Source organism: Salmo salar, chromosome 14, assembly GCF_965601325.2.
Source record: "Salmo salar chromosome 14, fSalSal1, whole genome shotgun sequence".
NCBI classification, from domain to species: domain Eukaryota; kingdom Metazoa; phylum Chordata; class Actinopteri; order Salmoniformes; family Salmonidae; genus Salmo; species Salmo salar.
The window spans coordinates 70,755,375-70,771,858 of record NC_138304.1 but is presented as its reverse complement, the minus strand read 5'-3'; the positions used below and the strand labels follow the sequence as shown (position 1 = coordinate 70,771,858).

The window sequence follows — 16,484 nt, the reverse complement described above, 5'->3', positions numbered from 1 at the left end:
CTTCCACACAGACTACAAGCCACTGATGCAGACCTTTGGAACATCTACATTTTAAAAAGTCTAATAAATCCATGTAATATAGCCTACACCTTCACAATAAATCCATGATTTATTTTAGGCAGGTCTAAAGAAGCATGATATGAAGAAAATGTAGTCTATTTCAGAAGAACAGAATAGCATACTCTGAGTTTTCCTTATGTTAGATCCTGATCTGGCTATGCCAAATGGCTGTGGGCTACACTAGTTCATTTAGCAGACAAGTTGACTGCCTTCGCGACTGTGGCGGTAATACGGTCACCATAACAGCCCTATAGGCGACCAATAAACTTTGATTTGATTGATTTTCTAAGAGTGTGTTTTTGATTCCTTAGGAACATTTCCCCTTGGTCTCTCTGACACACCTTATCTCCACTCTCCTCATCATCTTCATCCACAAAGGCAAAGGATTCCCAGCTGTCTTTGGCATACTGGTTCTGTTCCTGTAAACGCTGTTCCTGCCTGAGGATCCGCCTCTCTGCAGAGAGCCACCAATCACAGAGAGCGTGGAGCTCTGACCGCTCGATGGAGCCCAAAAGGATCATAGAGTCTACAGGAAGAGTCACATGATGATGAACCACTCAAGAAATGAAGACACTGAAATGTATCCTCACGTTCATGAAATATGCATACATTTTACCTGTTGAATCCACTAGGGGTATCGTTTTGAGAGAAGTGGAATCCAGGAGGTGTATCAACTCCCTGTAGGTGGACTGTAATGAGAGAAACTTCACTTTCCTAACCATGATGTCCTCCACAAAGATGTTATACTGGCTGTAAGTCAGAAGGAAATGCCAATCATTAATTCATGCTCAACACTTGTGTACTACTGGTGTGTTTATGTTGAAGAATCAAGCATGCTGAGGCGGCCATATTGACTCAAACAACTCATTCTGTTAGCATGAGACCCTCAATGCAACTGGGCCCCCTTAGAGCCAACATGTCACCTTGGTTGTAGCTTCTCTTTGCACACCTGATGTGTCCAAAGCCCAGCTCAGGGAGGTAAGGCAGTTTCTTGATCTGGATGATGGAGTCGTAGAGCGAGGGCTGCAGGCCCTGGGCCACCATGTTAGCCAGGATCACTGCCACCATCATGGGCAGGATGTGGGAGATCTGGCCTGTCAGCTCGAAGCAGATCACCGCTGTGGACACCGTGTGGGTCACCGCTCCGGTCAGTGCCGCCGCTCCTGGGAGTGAGGAGAGAGAAGAGGAAGGAAATGGAAGACAGAGGAAGGGAGAGAGGGATGGGTAGACAGAGAAAAGGAGAGAAAACAGGCATTTGCAGGTGGAAGGGATGTGAAGATGGATGATCCATAAGAGAGGGGATATAAAAAAAGGGGGGGTGATGGGTGGATGGCAAAAGATGGGAGGGATTAATGGGAAGAGGCAACACACTACTCATAGTTGGTGGACAAGTACAGGAGGGATGGGAGGAGGGAAAGAATGGATGAGGCATGGGGTAAAGAACAAGGTATGAGGGGTGAGGAAGAGAAACATGATATCAGGGACCCAGGGTTGGTAATGATGTACAGAACGGCATGTGGGAATAGCGAAGGAAGAAAGAGTAAAAGGGATGGAATGAAAGGGGCAAAGGAAAAGAGGAGGGGGGTTTGTAGGGTGAGAGAGGGAAGATGAAGGAGATTAATGGTAGCGTATAGGTTTATGGTCACCGAGACAGCGGAGGACAGGAGAGGGTGTACAGACAGTGACATTTCACTGTCAAACCAAAGGGGGATGACGGGCAGACACTGACTGAGACAGGGAGAGGAGGAGCTGGAAAGGGAGACTAACCAATGACTGCGTACCCTCCTGGGATGATGCGGTACAAGATTCCATCAAACAGAATCCCATCGGGGAAGAGGGTAGCCATGATTTCCCCCACGAGTCGGCCGAAAGAGGCTCCTGGGGGAAAAAAAGATGGTGGATATGGGAGGCGGAATGTCATGTTTACATTGCATGTTGGCTATCTGACGTTTACCCCCTCACCTCCTCTGACACTCTCCTAAGCACCCATCTATCTCTGAGGCTCACTAGTGATTTTTCACTCTTTGTTTATACACGACATCGCATCCTTGAAGGTACACTGATTAAAAACGACCCAGAATGCTCTACTTCATGATTACCCATGAAGCTTTATACAATAGTAATGTACTGTAGGCCTTTGGATCACTCTCTCTGTCAATTCACATGAATTAAGAAATATACAAAATGGATATGTAATTTGTGTTCATATTACAACTAATAACATATGATAATCTTGTGCTTCTGTTTACCGAGTATGAAGACAGGCATGAAGGCTCCAGATGGGATGGGCATTGTCGTCGAAACAGCAGACATCCAAAACTGGGACATGGATGGAATTCAATTAGTAACTAAGCAGAGTTAATGCATCTTAACACTTACACAAAAGCGTAGAGGATTTGACTTGAAAGGTATTTTTCAAATACTAGACTACATTCCCGACTAGTCTATTCGGTGACATTTCTCCAATCCAATAATACCATTGTGACAAGATACACATCAATATCTCCTCGATGGGAAATACTAATCCTACTGATGCTAACACTCACAGTATTGCACTCTTATCCTCCAGTACACACAGTGGAAATCTCTAGGCAACTATGTCGAGTTTGATACTGATGGAGTGCTAAGGATTTACATCTCCACTACAGTCTCTCTGCAGGAGATTCTTATTCTCCTGAGATGAGTGACTCAACCAGGAGCCTGTCATTGTACTGAGTGGTGCTATGTGCAATGTGTGACTATACTGACAAGCGCTATGGGGTGGAAAAGAAAGAGGGAGGAGGGAGCAGGGGAATGAGGAAGGGTACCTTCATGACGAAGAAGAGGAGGAGGATGACGAAGACGCTGACGTCAGGGTGCAGCCAAGCAGAGGAGCGCCCTAGGCCGGGAGGAGGGGGGGAGCCCCAGATTTTGGTCCAGGTGAAGTTGTCGAACAGGGAGTTGATGCATTCTCTGGGCATCAGCTGGCGGTGGCATGAACGAAGGGAAAGGAAGAGGGAAAAGTAATGGCAAATCTGTTAAAAAGTGTTAATAAAGAATAGTGTTAAAAAGTGTTAATGAAAAAGTGTTAAAAAGAGTAAGGGATAAATTGTGTTAAAATGTGTAATGAATAGTTTAATATATACAGTACCAGTCATAAGTTTGGACACACCTACTCATTCCAAAGTTTGTCTTTATTTGTACTATTTTTTACATTGTAGAATAATAGTGAAGACATCAAAACTATGGAATCATGTAGTAATTAATAAAGTGTTAAAAAAATCAAAATATATTTCATATTGGAGATTCTTAAAAGTAGCCACCCTTTTCCTTGATGACACTCTTGGCATTTTCTCAACCAGCTTCATGAGGTAGTCACCTGGAATGCAATTCAATTAACAGGTGTCACGTCCTGACCAGTATAAGGGGTTATTTGTTATTGTAGTTTGGTCAGGACGTGGCAGGGGTGTGTTTGTTAAGAGTGTTTCGGGGTTTGTTGGGTTATGTTCTTGTTAGTCTATTTCTATGTTAGTTCTAGTATATCTATTTCTATGTGGTGTTTGTTGGGTTGACCTTCAATTGGAAGCAGCTGCTCCTAGTTGCTTCTAATTGAAGGTCCTATTTAAGAGGGGTGTTTTTTATGGGATTTTGTGGGTAGTTGTTCTTTGTATAGCTGTAAGCCTTACAGGACTGTTTATCGTTGTTGTTTTTGTATATGTGTGTTTTGTTTTGTTTTTCCTTCTTTCTGCCTAATAAAAAGAAGATGAGTATACATATGGTCCAATCCATACGACACCCGTGACAACAGGTGTGCCTTGTTAAAAGTTAAATTGTGGCATTTCTTTCCTTCTTAATGCTTTTGAGCCAATCAGTTGTGTTTTGACAAGGTAGGGGTGGTATACAGAAGATAGCCCTATTTGGTGAAAGACCAAGTCCATATTATGGCAAAAACAGCATCAAATAAGCAAAGAGACATGAAGATCATGAACCAAGCCATCATGGTTGAATTGCTGCAAAGAAACCACTACTCAAGGACACCTATAAGAAGAAGAGACTTTCTTGTGCCAATAAACACGAGCAATGGACATTTGACCGGTGGAAATCTGTCCTTTGGTCTGATGAGTCCAAATTTGAGATTTTTGGTTCCAACCGCTGTCTCTTTGTGAGACGCAGAGTAGGTGAACGGATGATCTCTGCATGTGTGGTTCCCCCCGTGAAGCATGGAGGAGAAGGTGTGATGGTGGGGGGGGGGGCGGGGGGGTGCTTTGCTGGTGACACTGTCTGTGATTTATTTAGAATTCTAGGCACACTTAACCAGCATGGCTACCACAACATTCTGTAGTGATACGCCATCCCATCTGGTTTGCGCTTAGTGGGACTATCATTTGTTCTTCATCAGGGCAATGACCTAAACACACAAGGCAGTGTATGGGCTATTTGACCAAGAAGGAGAGTGATGGAGTGCTGCATCACCTGACAACAACCAAATTGAGATGGTTTGAGATGAGTTGGACTGCAGTGTGAAGGACAAGCAGCCAACAAGTGCTCAGCATATGTGGGAACTCCTTCAAGACTGTTGGAAAACTATTCCTTACGAAGCTGGTTGAGAGAATGCCAAGAGTGTTTAAATCTGTCATCAAGGCGAAGGGTGACTGCTTTGAAGAATCTCAAATCTCAAATATATTTTGATTTGTTTAAACAGTTTTTTGGTTATTACATGATTTCATATGTTTTATTTCATAGTTTTGATGTCTTCATTATTATTCTACAATGTAGAAAATAGTAAAAATAAAGAAAAACCCTTGAATGAGTAGTTGTGTCTAAACTTTTGACAGGTACTGTATATATAAATATCTAATTATATTTTGACAAAACCAACTGTACTGTAGTCAGAACTCATTCAAAATACTGCAGATGAAGATTGCTTTGTGTGTGTCACATATGTCAACCAGTAGGCCTATTAAATATATTTCCAAAAGAGAGGTTTTGAAATAATTGCCAATACTGTACTGTGAGCATAATAGTCCGTTTTTGAAACACCTCTGCATTTTAACACCATAGAAATGGGGCACAAGTTCCATCTAAAAAGGTGCTAAACATCGTAGCTTGAGGGTGAAGATCCCACCACACACAGGTGTTTCTGACTGCTTTAAACACACCTAATTCGCACTGACTATGCAGGCTATTTTAAGGGGTCTCAAAACACATGATTAACCTAGGGCATTTTTCTGAATGGCTGGGCAAAGTGGCTTCTTCAATTAATATCCAGCTAATACTGAACATCTAGATTACCCAGTCCAGGTTTGAACTGGGTGCCAACTCCCTGTAGAATTCTCTTGAGACCAGAAACAGACTGCTACTAGCAGCCAGCCCACTGGGAACAGACGTGAGTGCAAAGTCCAATTTTGATTTACATTTGGTTGAGTTGTCAACTAACGTGAATTCAACCAAAAAATGTGGATTACTTTTTTCAAATCCATTCCGTTTTCCACATTGATTTGTTGATTCAACGTCATCACATAGACATTTTTGGGTTGAAATGACATGGAAACCACGTTGATTCAAACAGTTTGTGCCTAGTGGGTATTTTTAGTTATGAGAAGGCAAAAAATTCACAATTGACATACTTTGGTAAATAGTTGTACTCGTTAGATGATCCTATGAATGTTGTTCTGCAGTGAAGCCTCTCATGAGTGAGAAAAGTAGATAACAGTCGCATTTAAGCTAAACAAAACAATATTGGTAAAACTTTACAGTAACTTATGCTGATCCATAAAAGTGTTATAAAGTGTTACTAACATGTTTTCAAGTCCTAATAAACAGGGACTTCTACAGAGCATATTCATAGTTTGAAATTAAACAAAAATTGGTAAATGCAATTGTATTTGATCTCTGACCTCTCCAGCCATGAACTGTCCAAATCCAGGGGGAAAGGTCAAGCTGGCTATCACTAAGGTCACAACACCGGGGAAAATCAGTCGGCTGGGGAAAGAAAAAGGATTAAAAACTCTGTTTCAACCCTATGTGCCTGTGGTTCTCTGTAGCTCGGCTAGTAGAGCACGCTTCGGCACTTGCAACGCCAGGATAGTGGGTTCGATTCCTGGGACCACCTGTACGTAAAATGTATGCACGTATGACTGTAAATAGCTTTGGATAAAAAAAGCACCAATTTAACATTCTCAAAGCTGACAATATAATTACACCCTCCTGGTCTCTGTTGGTCTAATTCCAGTGCTCCCATCCATCATCTTCCCTACAGTGTAACTATGTTCAGCTCTGACAAAAGCAGCTGCACTGGTTGCTGCTAAATCATTCATTTGTATTGTAGCGAGAGTGTAACTAGTTTCTTTTTCAGAGACCACTAATTGCTCATAGATGGATCGATCAATGTCTGAATGATGGTTTGATTGTCTGTTTTTGTCAAATGCACCAGTCGGCAACAAGAATTTGTTTGGAGAAAGACAATGGTTGATTCTATTCTATTCTATTCCATTCTACTAAGTCCCAAGCCTGATCCTCCCCAATTCAGGTTTGCATTTTCCTCATGTGTCTCATCAAAATACATCACCCCCGTCCCTTTAACTCACTGTCTGGTGAGGAAGCGTGTCATGGCGTTGGGTTTCCTCATGAACAGCACCACCTGGCGGTTCAGCCAGACGAAGAAGGCCCCCAGGAACCCGCAGGAGATCCTGCAGTGACAACCACCAGCACCTTTACCTCACTCACTCTCAAGGTTCAAATAAGAACAAGAGAAGGTACATTTTCTGAATAATATGCAGTATGTGTGCTTGCTTCAGATGTAAGTTTAGTTGGTGTTGATCTAGCCTGTAATATAGTTTGTTTCTAGATCTGTAATCTAGGAAGCTGAAGCAAGCACACTAGCAACCAAAACCATTCACACCATCTCCATTCTTAAAATAACTACCAATGTAAGAGCTTTATGGCACATAGAATGAGATTAGGCATTCATGTTGGGTTATGACAAAGAACTACACACAGTGTGGTCACTGTGCCCTCACCACGCTCCTGGGGGCTCTCGACCCTTTCTCTCACCCGATGATGGCAAATGCAGGCAGCTCCTGGAGGTCAAAGGGGAAGTCCATGCGGAACTTGGTGCGGAAGAGAGCAGTGATGGTGACTATGGTGGACGAAAAGACAGGGGGTGCAGGGAAATAGAGAGATAGAGAGTCTTAGAACTTATACATGAACATTATACACTATTTATCATATATAGTTCATCAGGAATTCCCATCCCTTCACTTTTTCCACATTTTGTTGTGTTACAGCCTGCATTTTAAATGGACTAAATGTAGATTTCTTGTCATTGACCCACCTGCATCTTTGTTGAACACAGAGAGAACTCTGAATATGAAGGCACTGAAAGTGGCAGCAAAATAGCCTCTCCAGTAGTTCCTCACAGCAAAGTAAGTGGATGTCACCTCTATACTGAACAGCACCCCTGGTGGAACAACAGGATCAAAGCAAGAGAGAGGTCAAATATCAGTCAGATATCATATTAGAAAATGTGGCACATAGTTAAACTCTAGATCGCACATTGCATTTTGAAGACTTGCTATGATGACCTGTCACAAATACATATAACTGAGGCAATTTCATCACCATGCCTATATTGACTGTCAGACACATGACAATTGCTTGAGCTGATTTTGAAACTTCCTTTCGAATAGATGAATGGAAGGTGAATTGAAAAGGAAAATAGTGTTGTACCTCCAAGAGGGGTACCGAAGCAGCAACCCACCCCAACCGCACAGCCAACTGTAAGGATGTCTGTGTAGCAGTATGGGCTCTACTGACACACAGAGAGACGGTGACAGAGAGAGGGCAGCAGAGATGTAGAGAGGAAGGGACAGACAGATAGAGGGAAAGGGGTAAGGGGATCCCATACAAGGAGACAAGGAACCAAGGGAGGAAAAGAGAACCTCAATGGAAAAACATCTAAAAGTATCATGCGAAGGGATCCGACAGAACTGTAATGTCCGTGTTCTCAATGTTGGTCAAGTAACTGCTAACCTGATGGACTCCTGAGAAGAACGTCATACACTTGCTCAGCACAGCAGCACAGATGCTGGCGATATGAACAAATGGGCCCTTGGGAAACAAAAGTGGAAGGCAAGGGGGCAGAAACAAGGAAACTTGAAGTGGCTTTTTAGATAGCTGTAATCAGGGAATCAGATATGAGTGTGTGTAACCCACCTCTTTCCCTACTGGCATCCCACTGCCCAGACCTGCAGTCAGACCAATGACCTTGGCAGTAAAAGCCCTGACAGTCAGATACTCCTTCAACACTACCCCTCTGAGAATGGTCTTCAGCTCAGGAATACCAGAGCCTGAGAGAGAGAGAGAGAGAGAGAGAGAGAGAGAGAGAGAGACAGAGAGAGAGACAGAGAGAGAGTGAGAGAGAGCGAGAGAGAGACAGACAGACAGGGTGGGGAGGTGAAAAGAGGTCAGGGAAGAGGTAGAATTACAAAATGGTTGTTTTACAGGAAAACCAAATATATGTTTGCCTCAGAACGACAAGAAAAGGTCATAGCTCTAGATAGACAGTGAGGACATCAGTGTGTGAGAACAGGGCTAGGTAGGTACACAAGCAGAGAGGGGAGAAGATCAATGGGTAACGGATTGTGGGTAACAGGTCATTAGGGGTGGCGGGTGACGGGGAAAGTAAGCAGTAAGCAGTGAGTGAGTGAGCGGGTACACACCGATGGCTTGCGGGGCGACCAGGTGGCAGAAGAAGGAGGCGAACATGATGAGGGCCATGGGATAGATGACCCAAGCCAGGTACTGGAGCAGGACATTACCGCTCAGCTCCCAGTGAATCCACTTATACACTGACATGGGGACAGAGGGAGGGACGGGAGAGGGGGGAGTGGAATTGAGGGGAGGGGTGAAAGTGAGGCATGTGAAGGGATGTGAGAAAAAGCAGGAAGGTAGAGGAGCAGGTGAGCAAAACAGAAAGGGGAAGGATGAAGGGCAATAGGGAGGAGGGAGAGGAGGAAATGAGGGGAAGACACAGAACAAGGGGTGAAGATGAGGGAAGAGGATGGAGGATAAGGTAAAAGGGAGGTGAGAAGAGAGGAGAAAGGGAAGTTGGTTATGACAGGGCAGACACTGACATAGACAGTTACAAAGAAAATACACTAAGATACCCTATTTCTTGGATGAACTGTCAATCCATCTGGACTGACAGATGTCCTTTTCCTTTTGTCGATGTTTCTCTTGCCATTAGTAATATTCTGTAAGAGAGGCACTGACTTGCTTAGCTTTACCGTGTTTCATCGAAATGTACACTGTAAAAAAAGATATTGAGATTCAGTCAAAATGATTCGTTTTATCTAGCCAAGTCAACAAAATTTGTTACATTTGTTGAATTGACAAAATATTAAGTTGCGTTGACTTCAAACCTTTTTTCACTTTGTCATTATGGGATACTGTGTGTAGATTGCTGGGATTTTTTATTTATTTAATCAATTTTAGAATAAGGCTGTAAAGTAACAAAATGCACTGTAACAGTAGTGCTGACTGAAAGTGTCAAGTTCAGATGACTTCAAAATATTTTTGTGGGGCCGAGCTCATTAGAATAATACCCAGCATGACATTTAGCAGACACTTTTATCCAGAGCAACTTCAGTTGAAGGTAGATAAAAAAAAGTAACAAGTAAAACATTTCTGTCACTGTTGCTGAGAATGCCATTGCAGTTAAAGTGATCTGTTGATTGGTTGACATTACTCAGTACACTGAAAAACTCACACATGGTGAAGAGACAGATGGGAGGGTAATGTTCCTTACTGAAATCTCTATTATATAATTTCAAAGACTTAGTCAGTAATTTTCAAAGTAGTTGTTTCAACCGTATAGGAAGTTGACACAACTTTACATTTTAAGGCAGCCTGGTTGCAAATGTAAAACAACTTATAGTTTTGTTTTTCTGACAAGCAAATACTTGTCCTCTACACTTAGGAATTTGTCAAAACAACTTCTGTTGCTTTGTTAGCGGTAACAAAAAAATTCAGTTGAAGCACATTGATTTGACTAAAATTATCAACTTCACACAACAAGTTATTAAATCCTAATTTGTGAGTTCCACTTACTTTACTAGGTTGAAGTAACATTAGAATAAGTAAACTCCACACAAAATCCAGATTGGACTTGAAATTACATTTTAAGGCAGCTTGGTAACAAACTTTTGTAAGCTATACAGTGTACAGATGTGTATCGTCCACGTATCAGAGAAAATGTACTCTGTGTTTATGAATAACATCACTGAGAGGTAGCATATAACATTTGCACAGTAGTGGTTCAAGAACAGAGCCTTGAGGGATTCCATTACACAAACTTCACTCAACCTTCTAATTTGGGTAATGACTTTAAACATAATTTATAATTTCAAGTATAACGTTTTGCAATGTTTGTTTTGCAAGATTCATTTTGCATATCAGGTTACCGCTGAACTGTTTTGCAACACTTTTTGATAATCACTCAGCCTAACCCTCAACAATAAGCAACCAGGTGTCTTGTTAGATAACTATTTATGCTGTATAAGCATTCATGCAACTATATGAATTGCCGGTTCAGTGGCTTGAATGCAAGCATTGTAAAAACATATCTCATAATCATAAAACAAGATGGTTTAGTGTGTGTTGCATTTTGGGTATTGTAGTACATTGTAGACTCTTGGCACTGGTGTAGTCCATGGTCCAGCTGACCAGCGCCATTGAGACGCCCAGCAGCACCAGGAAGATCCAGTCCTCTCCCAGCTTGGTGACCAGGAACCTTTGTACCCGTGCTACACAGTCTGAGAAAACACCATGACAGACGATAATTCACAATAATGCTTCAAATACGTGTATACTTTTTAACTATACAGTGTAAAATGGCCATCAATTCTAAAATGAGATTTGATTTTAATACAACAACAACCAGTTTTGGTCAGTGTTCATGTTCAACTATTGATCACTAACTAACAGTTTTGAAAGTGTAACATTAACTCTGAGTATTGTGGAGAAATTAAGACACTTTTAACTTGAACACTGTTAGAGTCAATTTAACATCTGCGACTTTAATGAGCACTGACTCCTCACCTCTGCACTTTGAGTAGGAGCGACGTTTCTTCATAGACAAAGGGTTGCCTTGCTCTGTAGCCATTTGTGCATGTCCCACCTCGTCTGAGTGATGCCGACCCCTGTGCCTGCTGTGGTGCCTGTGTCCATGTGTGTGACTGTGGTGGTGGCCATGGTGGTGGCCGTGATGATGGTGGCCATGGTGATGCTGCGGATGGTGGCCATGGTGATGGTGGTGGTGTTTCTTCCATTGTCTCTCTGTTAGAAGTCGGGTGGCCTCTCTCCTGCCAGACCCACCCGGGTGCTCACGGTATTCCCCATACAGCTGAAAGTGACAGGAGGAAGAGAGACTACAGTACATTACCCATATGTTCATGAACAAAGGACTCATTGAAGACTTGCCGAAAATGTAGTTCAGGTAAGGTTAGGAGGACAACATGCTATTTTGGGAAAATAAAGAACAATAGTTGAAGATATTTTAATTTGCTCTGTATGTGTATATTTGAAAGAAAATATATATCATGCAGTATATATACTATTATTTTTTACATACAGTATATGTACACGTAACAGTTCATATACAGTACCAGTCAAAAGTTTGGACACACCTACTCATTCAAGGATTTTTCTTTATTTTGACTATTTCCTACATTGTAGATGTAAGGTTCTGTATTTATTTTCTTAGTCAACCTTGTGTTCTGTTTCTTTGTGTTGTGGAACGTAGCCCTGTCTTTCATTTTTGTTCATTGATTTCACCTGTGTTAGTTACTCACCTGGTCTCATCAGCTCCTTATTTAGTTCAGTTCATTCTGTTTGTGCCTTTGTGAGGTATTGTTCGTTTTGACTCTACTAAGCCTGTTCCTAGCTCGTTTGTGAGAACCAGTTATAGCCTTCAGTCCTAGTTTTGATTCACCTGCCTGTTTGCCGACCTGTGTATGACCGTTGCCTGCCTGTGACCACGATTCCTGCCTTATGCGAAGGTGAAATAAACACCTGCCGTGCTCTACGTGTGAATCTACACCTTTTTCTCCCTGAGTATTCATAACATTAGAATAATAGTGAAGACGTCAAAACTATGAACTAACACATGTGGAATCATGTAGTAACCAAAAAACTGTTAAACAAATCAAAACATATTGTCTTGTGAATTTGTGGAATTTCTTTCCTTTTTAATACATTTGAGCCAATCAGTTGTGTTGTGACAAGGTAGGGGTGGTATACAGAAGCCCTATTTGGTAAAAGACAAAGTCCATATTATGGCAAGAACAGTTCAAATAAGCAAAGAGAAACGGCAGTCCATCATTACTTTAAGACACGAAGGTCATTCAATCCATAAAAAATTCAAAAACGTTTTTTTTTTTTGAGTGCAGTCGCAAAAACCATCAAGGGCTATGATGAAACTGGCTCTCATGAGGACCGCCACAGGAAAAGAAGACCCAGAGTTACCTTTGCTGCAGAGGATAAGTTCATTAGAGTTACCAGCCTCAGAAATTCCAGCCCAAATTAATGCTACACAGAGTTCAAGTAACAGACATCTCAACATCAACTGTTCAGAGGAGACTGCATGAATCAGGACATCATGGTTGAATTGCTGCAAAGAAACCACTACTCAAGGACACCTATAAGAAGAGACTTGCTTGGGCCAAGAAACACGAGAAATGGACATTAGACCGTGCAAATCTGTCCTTTGGTCTGATGAGTCCAAATTTGAGATTTTTGGTTCCAACCTCCATGTCTTTGTGAGACGCAGAGTAGATGAACGGATGATCTCTGCATGTGTGGTTCCCACCATGAAGCATGGAGGAGGAGGTGTGATGGTGTGGGGGTGCTTTGCTGGTGACACTGTGATTTATTTAGAATTCAAGGCACACTTAACCAGCAGGGCTACCACAACATTCTGTAGCGATATGCCATCCCACCTGGTTTGTGCTTAGTGGGAGTATCATTTGTTCTTCATCAGGACAATGACCCAACACACCTCCAGGCCGTGTAAGGGCTATTTGACGAAGAAGGAGGGTGATGGAGTGCTGCATCAGATGACTTGGCCTCCACAATCACCCAACCTCAACCCATTTGAGAGGGTTTGGGATGAGTTGGACTGCAGTGTGAAGGAAAAGCAGCCAACAAGTGCTCAGAATATGTGGGAACTCTAAGACCGTTGAGAAAATAATTCCAGGTGAAGCTGGTTGAGAGAATGCGAGTGTGCAAACCTGTCATCAAGTCAAACGGTGGCTACTTTGAAGAATCTAAAATCTAAACTATATATAGATTTTTTTTAACACTTTTTTGCTTTCTACATGATTCCATGTGTTATTTCATAGTTTTGATGTCTTCAATATTATCCTACAATGTAAAAAATAGTAAAAATAAAGAAAAAACATTGAATTAGTAGGTGTGTCTAAACTTTTGACTTGTACTGTACGTATATTTGCATATGAAAATATATAAATATAATGGGAATGTTCATCTATCATAGAAGAACTTAAAATAAATAAACATATATTGATTGTTTCAGAATGAGGGGGAGTTCAAGTGTCATAATGTACTGTTAGGGGTGTGTACGGGAGGCGAAGTCAGGTGCAGGAGAGCAGAGTGTAGTAAACAGGCGGACGTTAATTCCGGTCCAAAAATGACATTTTACATTTACATTTTAGTCATTTAGCAGACGCTCTTATCCAGAGCGACTTACAAATTGGTGCATTCACCTATAATATCCAGTGGAACAGCCACTTTACAATAGTGCATCTAAATCTTTTGAGGGGGGGGTTAGAAGGATTACTTTATCCTATCCCAGGTATTCCTTGAAGAGGTGGGGTTTCAGGTTTCTCCGGAAGGTGGTGATTGACTCCGCTGTCCTGGCGTCGTGAGGGAGCTTGTTCCACCATTGGGGTGCCAGAGCAGCGAACAGTTTTGACTGGGCTGAGCGGGAACTGTGCTTCCTCAGAGGTAGGGAGGCGAGCAGGCCAGAGGTGGATGAACGGAGTGCCCTTGTTTGGGTGTAGGGCCTGATCAGAGCCTGAAGGTACGGAGGTGCCGTTCCCCTCACAGCTCCGTAGGCAAGCACCATGGTCTTGTAGCGGATGCGAGCTTCGACTGGAAGCCAGTGGAGAGAGCGGAGGAGCGGGGTGACGTGAGAGAACTTGGGAAGGTTGAACACCAGACGGGCTGCGGCGTTCTGGATGAGTTGTAGGGGTTTAATGGCACAGGCAGGGAGCCCAGCCAACAGCGAGTTGCAGTAATCCAGACGGGAGATGACAAGTGCCTGGATGACAGCACATAAGAACAATAACGTGTCGAAAACACGGAACATAGCAAAAGTATAGCATCTGACAATATCCACATAACAATAAACAATTACACACAAAGACATGGAGGGGAACAGAGGACTAAATACATGTAGTGATTATGGAACGAAAACCAGGTGTGTAATGGAACAAGACAAAACAAATGAATATATGAGAAATGGAGCGGCGATGGCTAGAAAGCCGGTGACGTCGATTGCCGAATGGCGCCCGAACAAGGAGAGGAGCCAACTTCGGTGGAAGTCGTGACATGTACAGTAAGCTCCAAAAGTATTGGGACAGTCACACGTTTTTTGTTGTTTTGGCTCTGTATCCACAAATAGCATACCCCCCAAAATATTATAACCTACCACCATTACAATAGCAGGGGAGGTTAGCATTTGGGGGGGGGGGGGGGTATGATATTTATGCCTCTGTAATGTTCTCACTCATCATTATTCACGATTCATTCAGGATTATCCGTAATCATGGTAGCATCCACATTAATGTAGAAGTGTTAAGAAACATATTCTATTCTTATTTACAATAAAATTGACTCCAAAATGATACATTAAATTATTTACCATTCATTTCTGTTGGGCACAAAGTAATGGTAGCATCCACATTAATCCAAAGTGCTGGACTACAGAGCCAAAACAAATAAAAAATTGTCACTGTCCCAATACTTTTGGAGCTCACCGTATTCTGGCGGACGGGTCATACAGAAAGACAAAACTCCTCGACATGTTGACTTTAAATCTCGTAGAGAGGAAGCATGGGTCTACATTTGGATGAATTACCTCTGGACCGCATCCAGACATCTGGCAAAGAGATTACTCCACCTCTCAACTCTCTCACACACAGAAACATGGACATACTTTCATAAACACATACATGCCACACTAAAATAACCTCCTATTATGTAACACATCTAATACTACATTACTTGGCTTTAATCATAGTGTAATTACAATACATGGAATGTATGTTTTTTAGTGATAGCTATTACATTCGTTTCTTACGGGGGTGGGGGGAGCAGGGGGTTGGTGAGCTACTATACCAACCGAAGATCAAGCCAAGATTCAAGGTATTTGATCCTGTATCAGACAAGACTAGCAGTGGGTTGTGGGTAAGTATTTCACCCACTTTGTAATCATGACAGACACATTTCACAGTCAAACTGGAGAGTTGGTAAATATAACATCCCATGCCAATTCTAAACGGAAGACGACATATTCTAATTCACTTGCATAAACGGTCAATCAAGTCCACTAATTACTATGATAAAAACACAATCAAACAGCAGACAATCTTGTAAGGAACATGTCAATGCCAATATTTTCCAAACTAACAGTTCAATGGTCTTCAAACCTACACTGTTATTGTTTAATTTGCGGAACATTGTTTTAGTGGCTCAATTAATTAATTTTTATTTCACCTTTATTTAACCAGGTAGGCCAGTTGAGAACAAGTTCTCATTTACAACTGCGACCTGGCCAAGATGAAGCAAAGCAGTTTGACACAAACAACAACACAGAGTTACACATGGAATAAACAAACGTACAGTCAATAACACAATAGAAAAAATCTATATACTGTGTGTGCAAATGAGGTAAGATCAGGGAGGTAAGGCAATAAATAGGCTGTAGTGGCGAAGTAATTACAATTTAGCAATTAAACACTGGAGTGATAGATGTGCAGAAGATGAATGTGCAAGTAAAGATACTGGGGTGCAAAGGAACAAAAAAAGAATAACAATATGGGGATGAGGTAGTTGGATGGGCTATTTACAGATGGGCTATGTACAGGTGCAATGATCTGTGAGCTGCTCTGACAGATGATGCTTAAAGTTAGTGAGGGAGATATGAGTCTCCAGGTTCAGTGATTTTTGAAATTTGTTCCAGTCATTGGCAGCAGAGAACTGGATGGAAAGGCGGCCAAAGGAGGAATAGGCTTTGGGGTGACCAGTAAAATATACCTGCTGGAGCGCGTGCTATGGGTGGGTGCTGCTATGGTGACCAGTGAGCTGAGATAAGGCGGGGCTTTACCTAGCAAAGACTTATAGATAACCTCGAGCCAGTGGGT

General features: G+C 42.1%; 1 protein-coding gene across 1 annotated transcript in view; it reads right to left on the bottom strand.

Moving 5' to 3' along the window:
• The window catches only part of LOC106569994 (chloride channel protein 1), a 35,827-nt gene that overhangs the window by 9,292 nt on the left and 10,051 nt on the right, over positions 1–16,484 (bottom strand). The window contains exons 2-17 of the mRNA XM_014141823.3: positions 11,140–11,443; positions 10,722–10,853; positions 8,760–8,888; positions 8,254–8,387; positions 8,071–8,148; positions 7,768–7,846; positions 7,373–7,498; positions 7,093–7,177; positions 6,627–6,728; positions 5,937–6,021; positions 2,868–3,023; positions 2,310–2,379; positions 1,828–1,938; positions 1,010–1,223; positions 677–810; positions 402–586 (exon numbers count right to left, since the gene is read on the bottom strand). Of these exons, the coding sequence (XP_013997298.1) occupies positions 402–586; positions 677–810; positions 1,010–1,223; positions 1,828–1,938; positions 2,310–2,379; positions 2,868–3,023; positions 5,937–6,021; positions 6,627–6,728; positions 7,093–7,177; positions 7,373–7,498; positions 7,768–7,846; positions 8,071–8,148; positions 8,254–8,387; positions 8,760–8,888; positions 10,722–10,853; positions 11,140–11,443 (2,124 nt within the window). The remainder of the gene's footprint in view (positions 1–401; positions 587–676; positions 811–1,009; positions 1,224–1,827; positions 1,939–2,309; positions 2,380–2,867; positions 3,024–5,936; positions 6,022–6,626; positions 6,729–7,092; positions 7,178–7,372; positions 7,499–7,767; positions 7,847–8,070; positions 8,149–8,253; positions 8,388–8,759; positions 8,889–10,721; positions 10,854–11,139; positions 11,444–16,484) is intronic.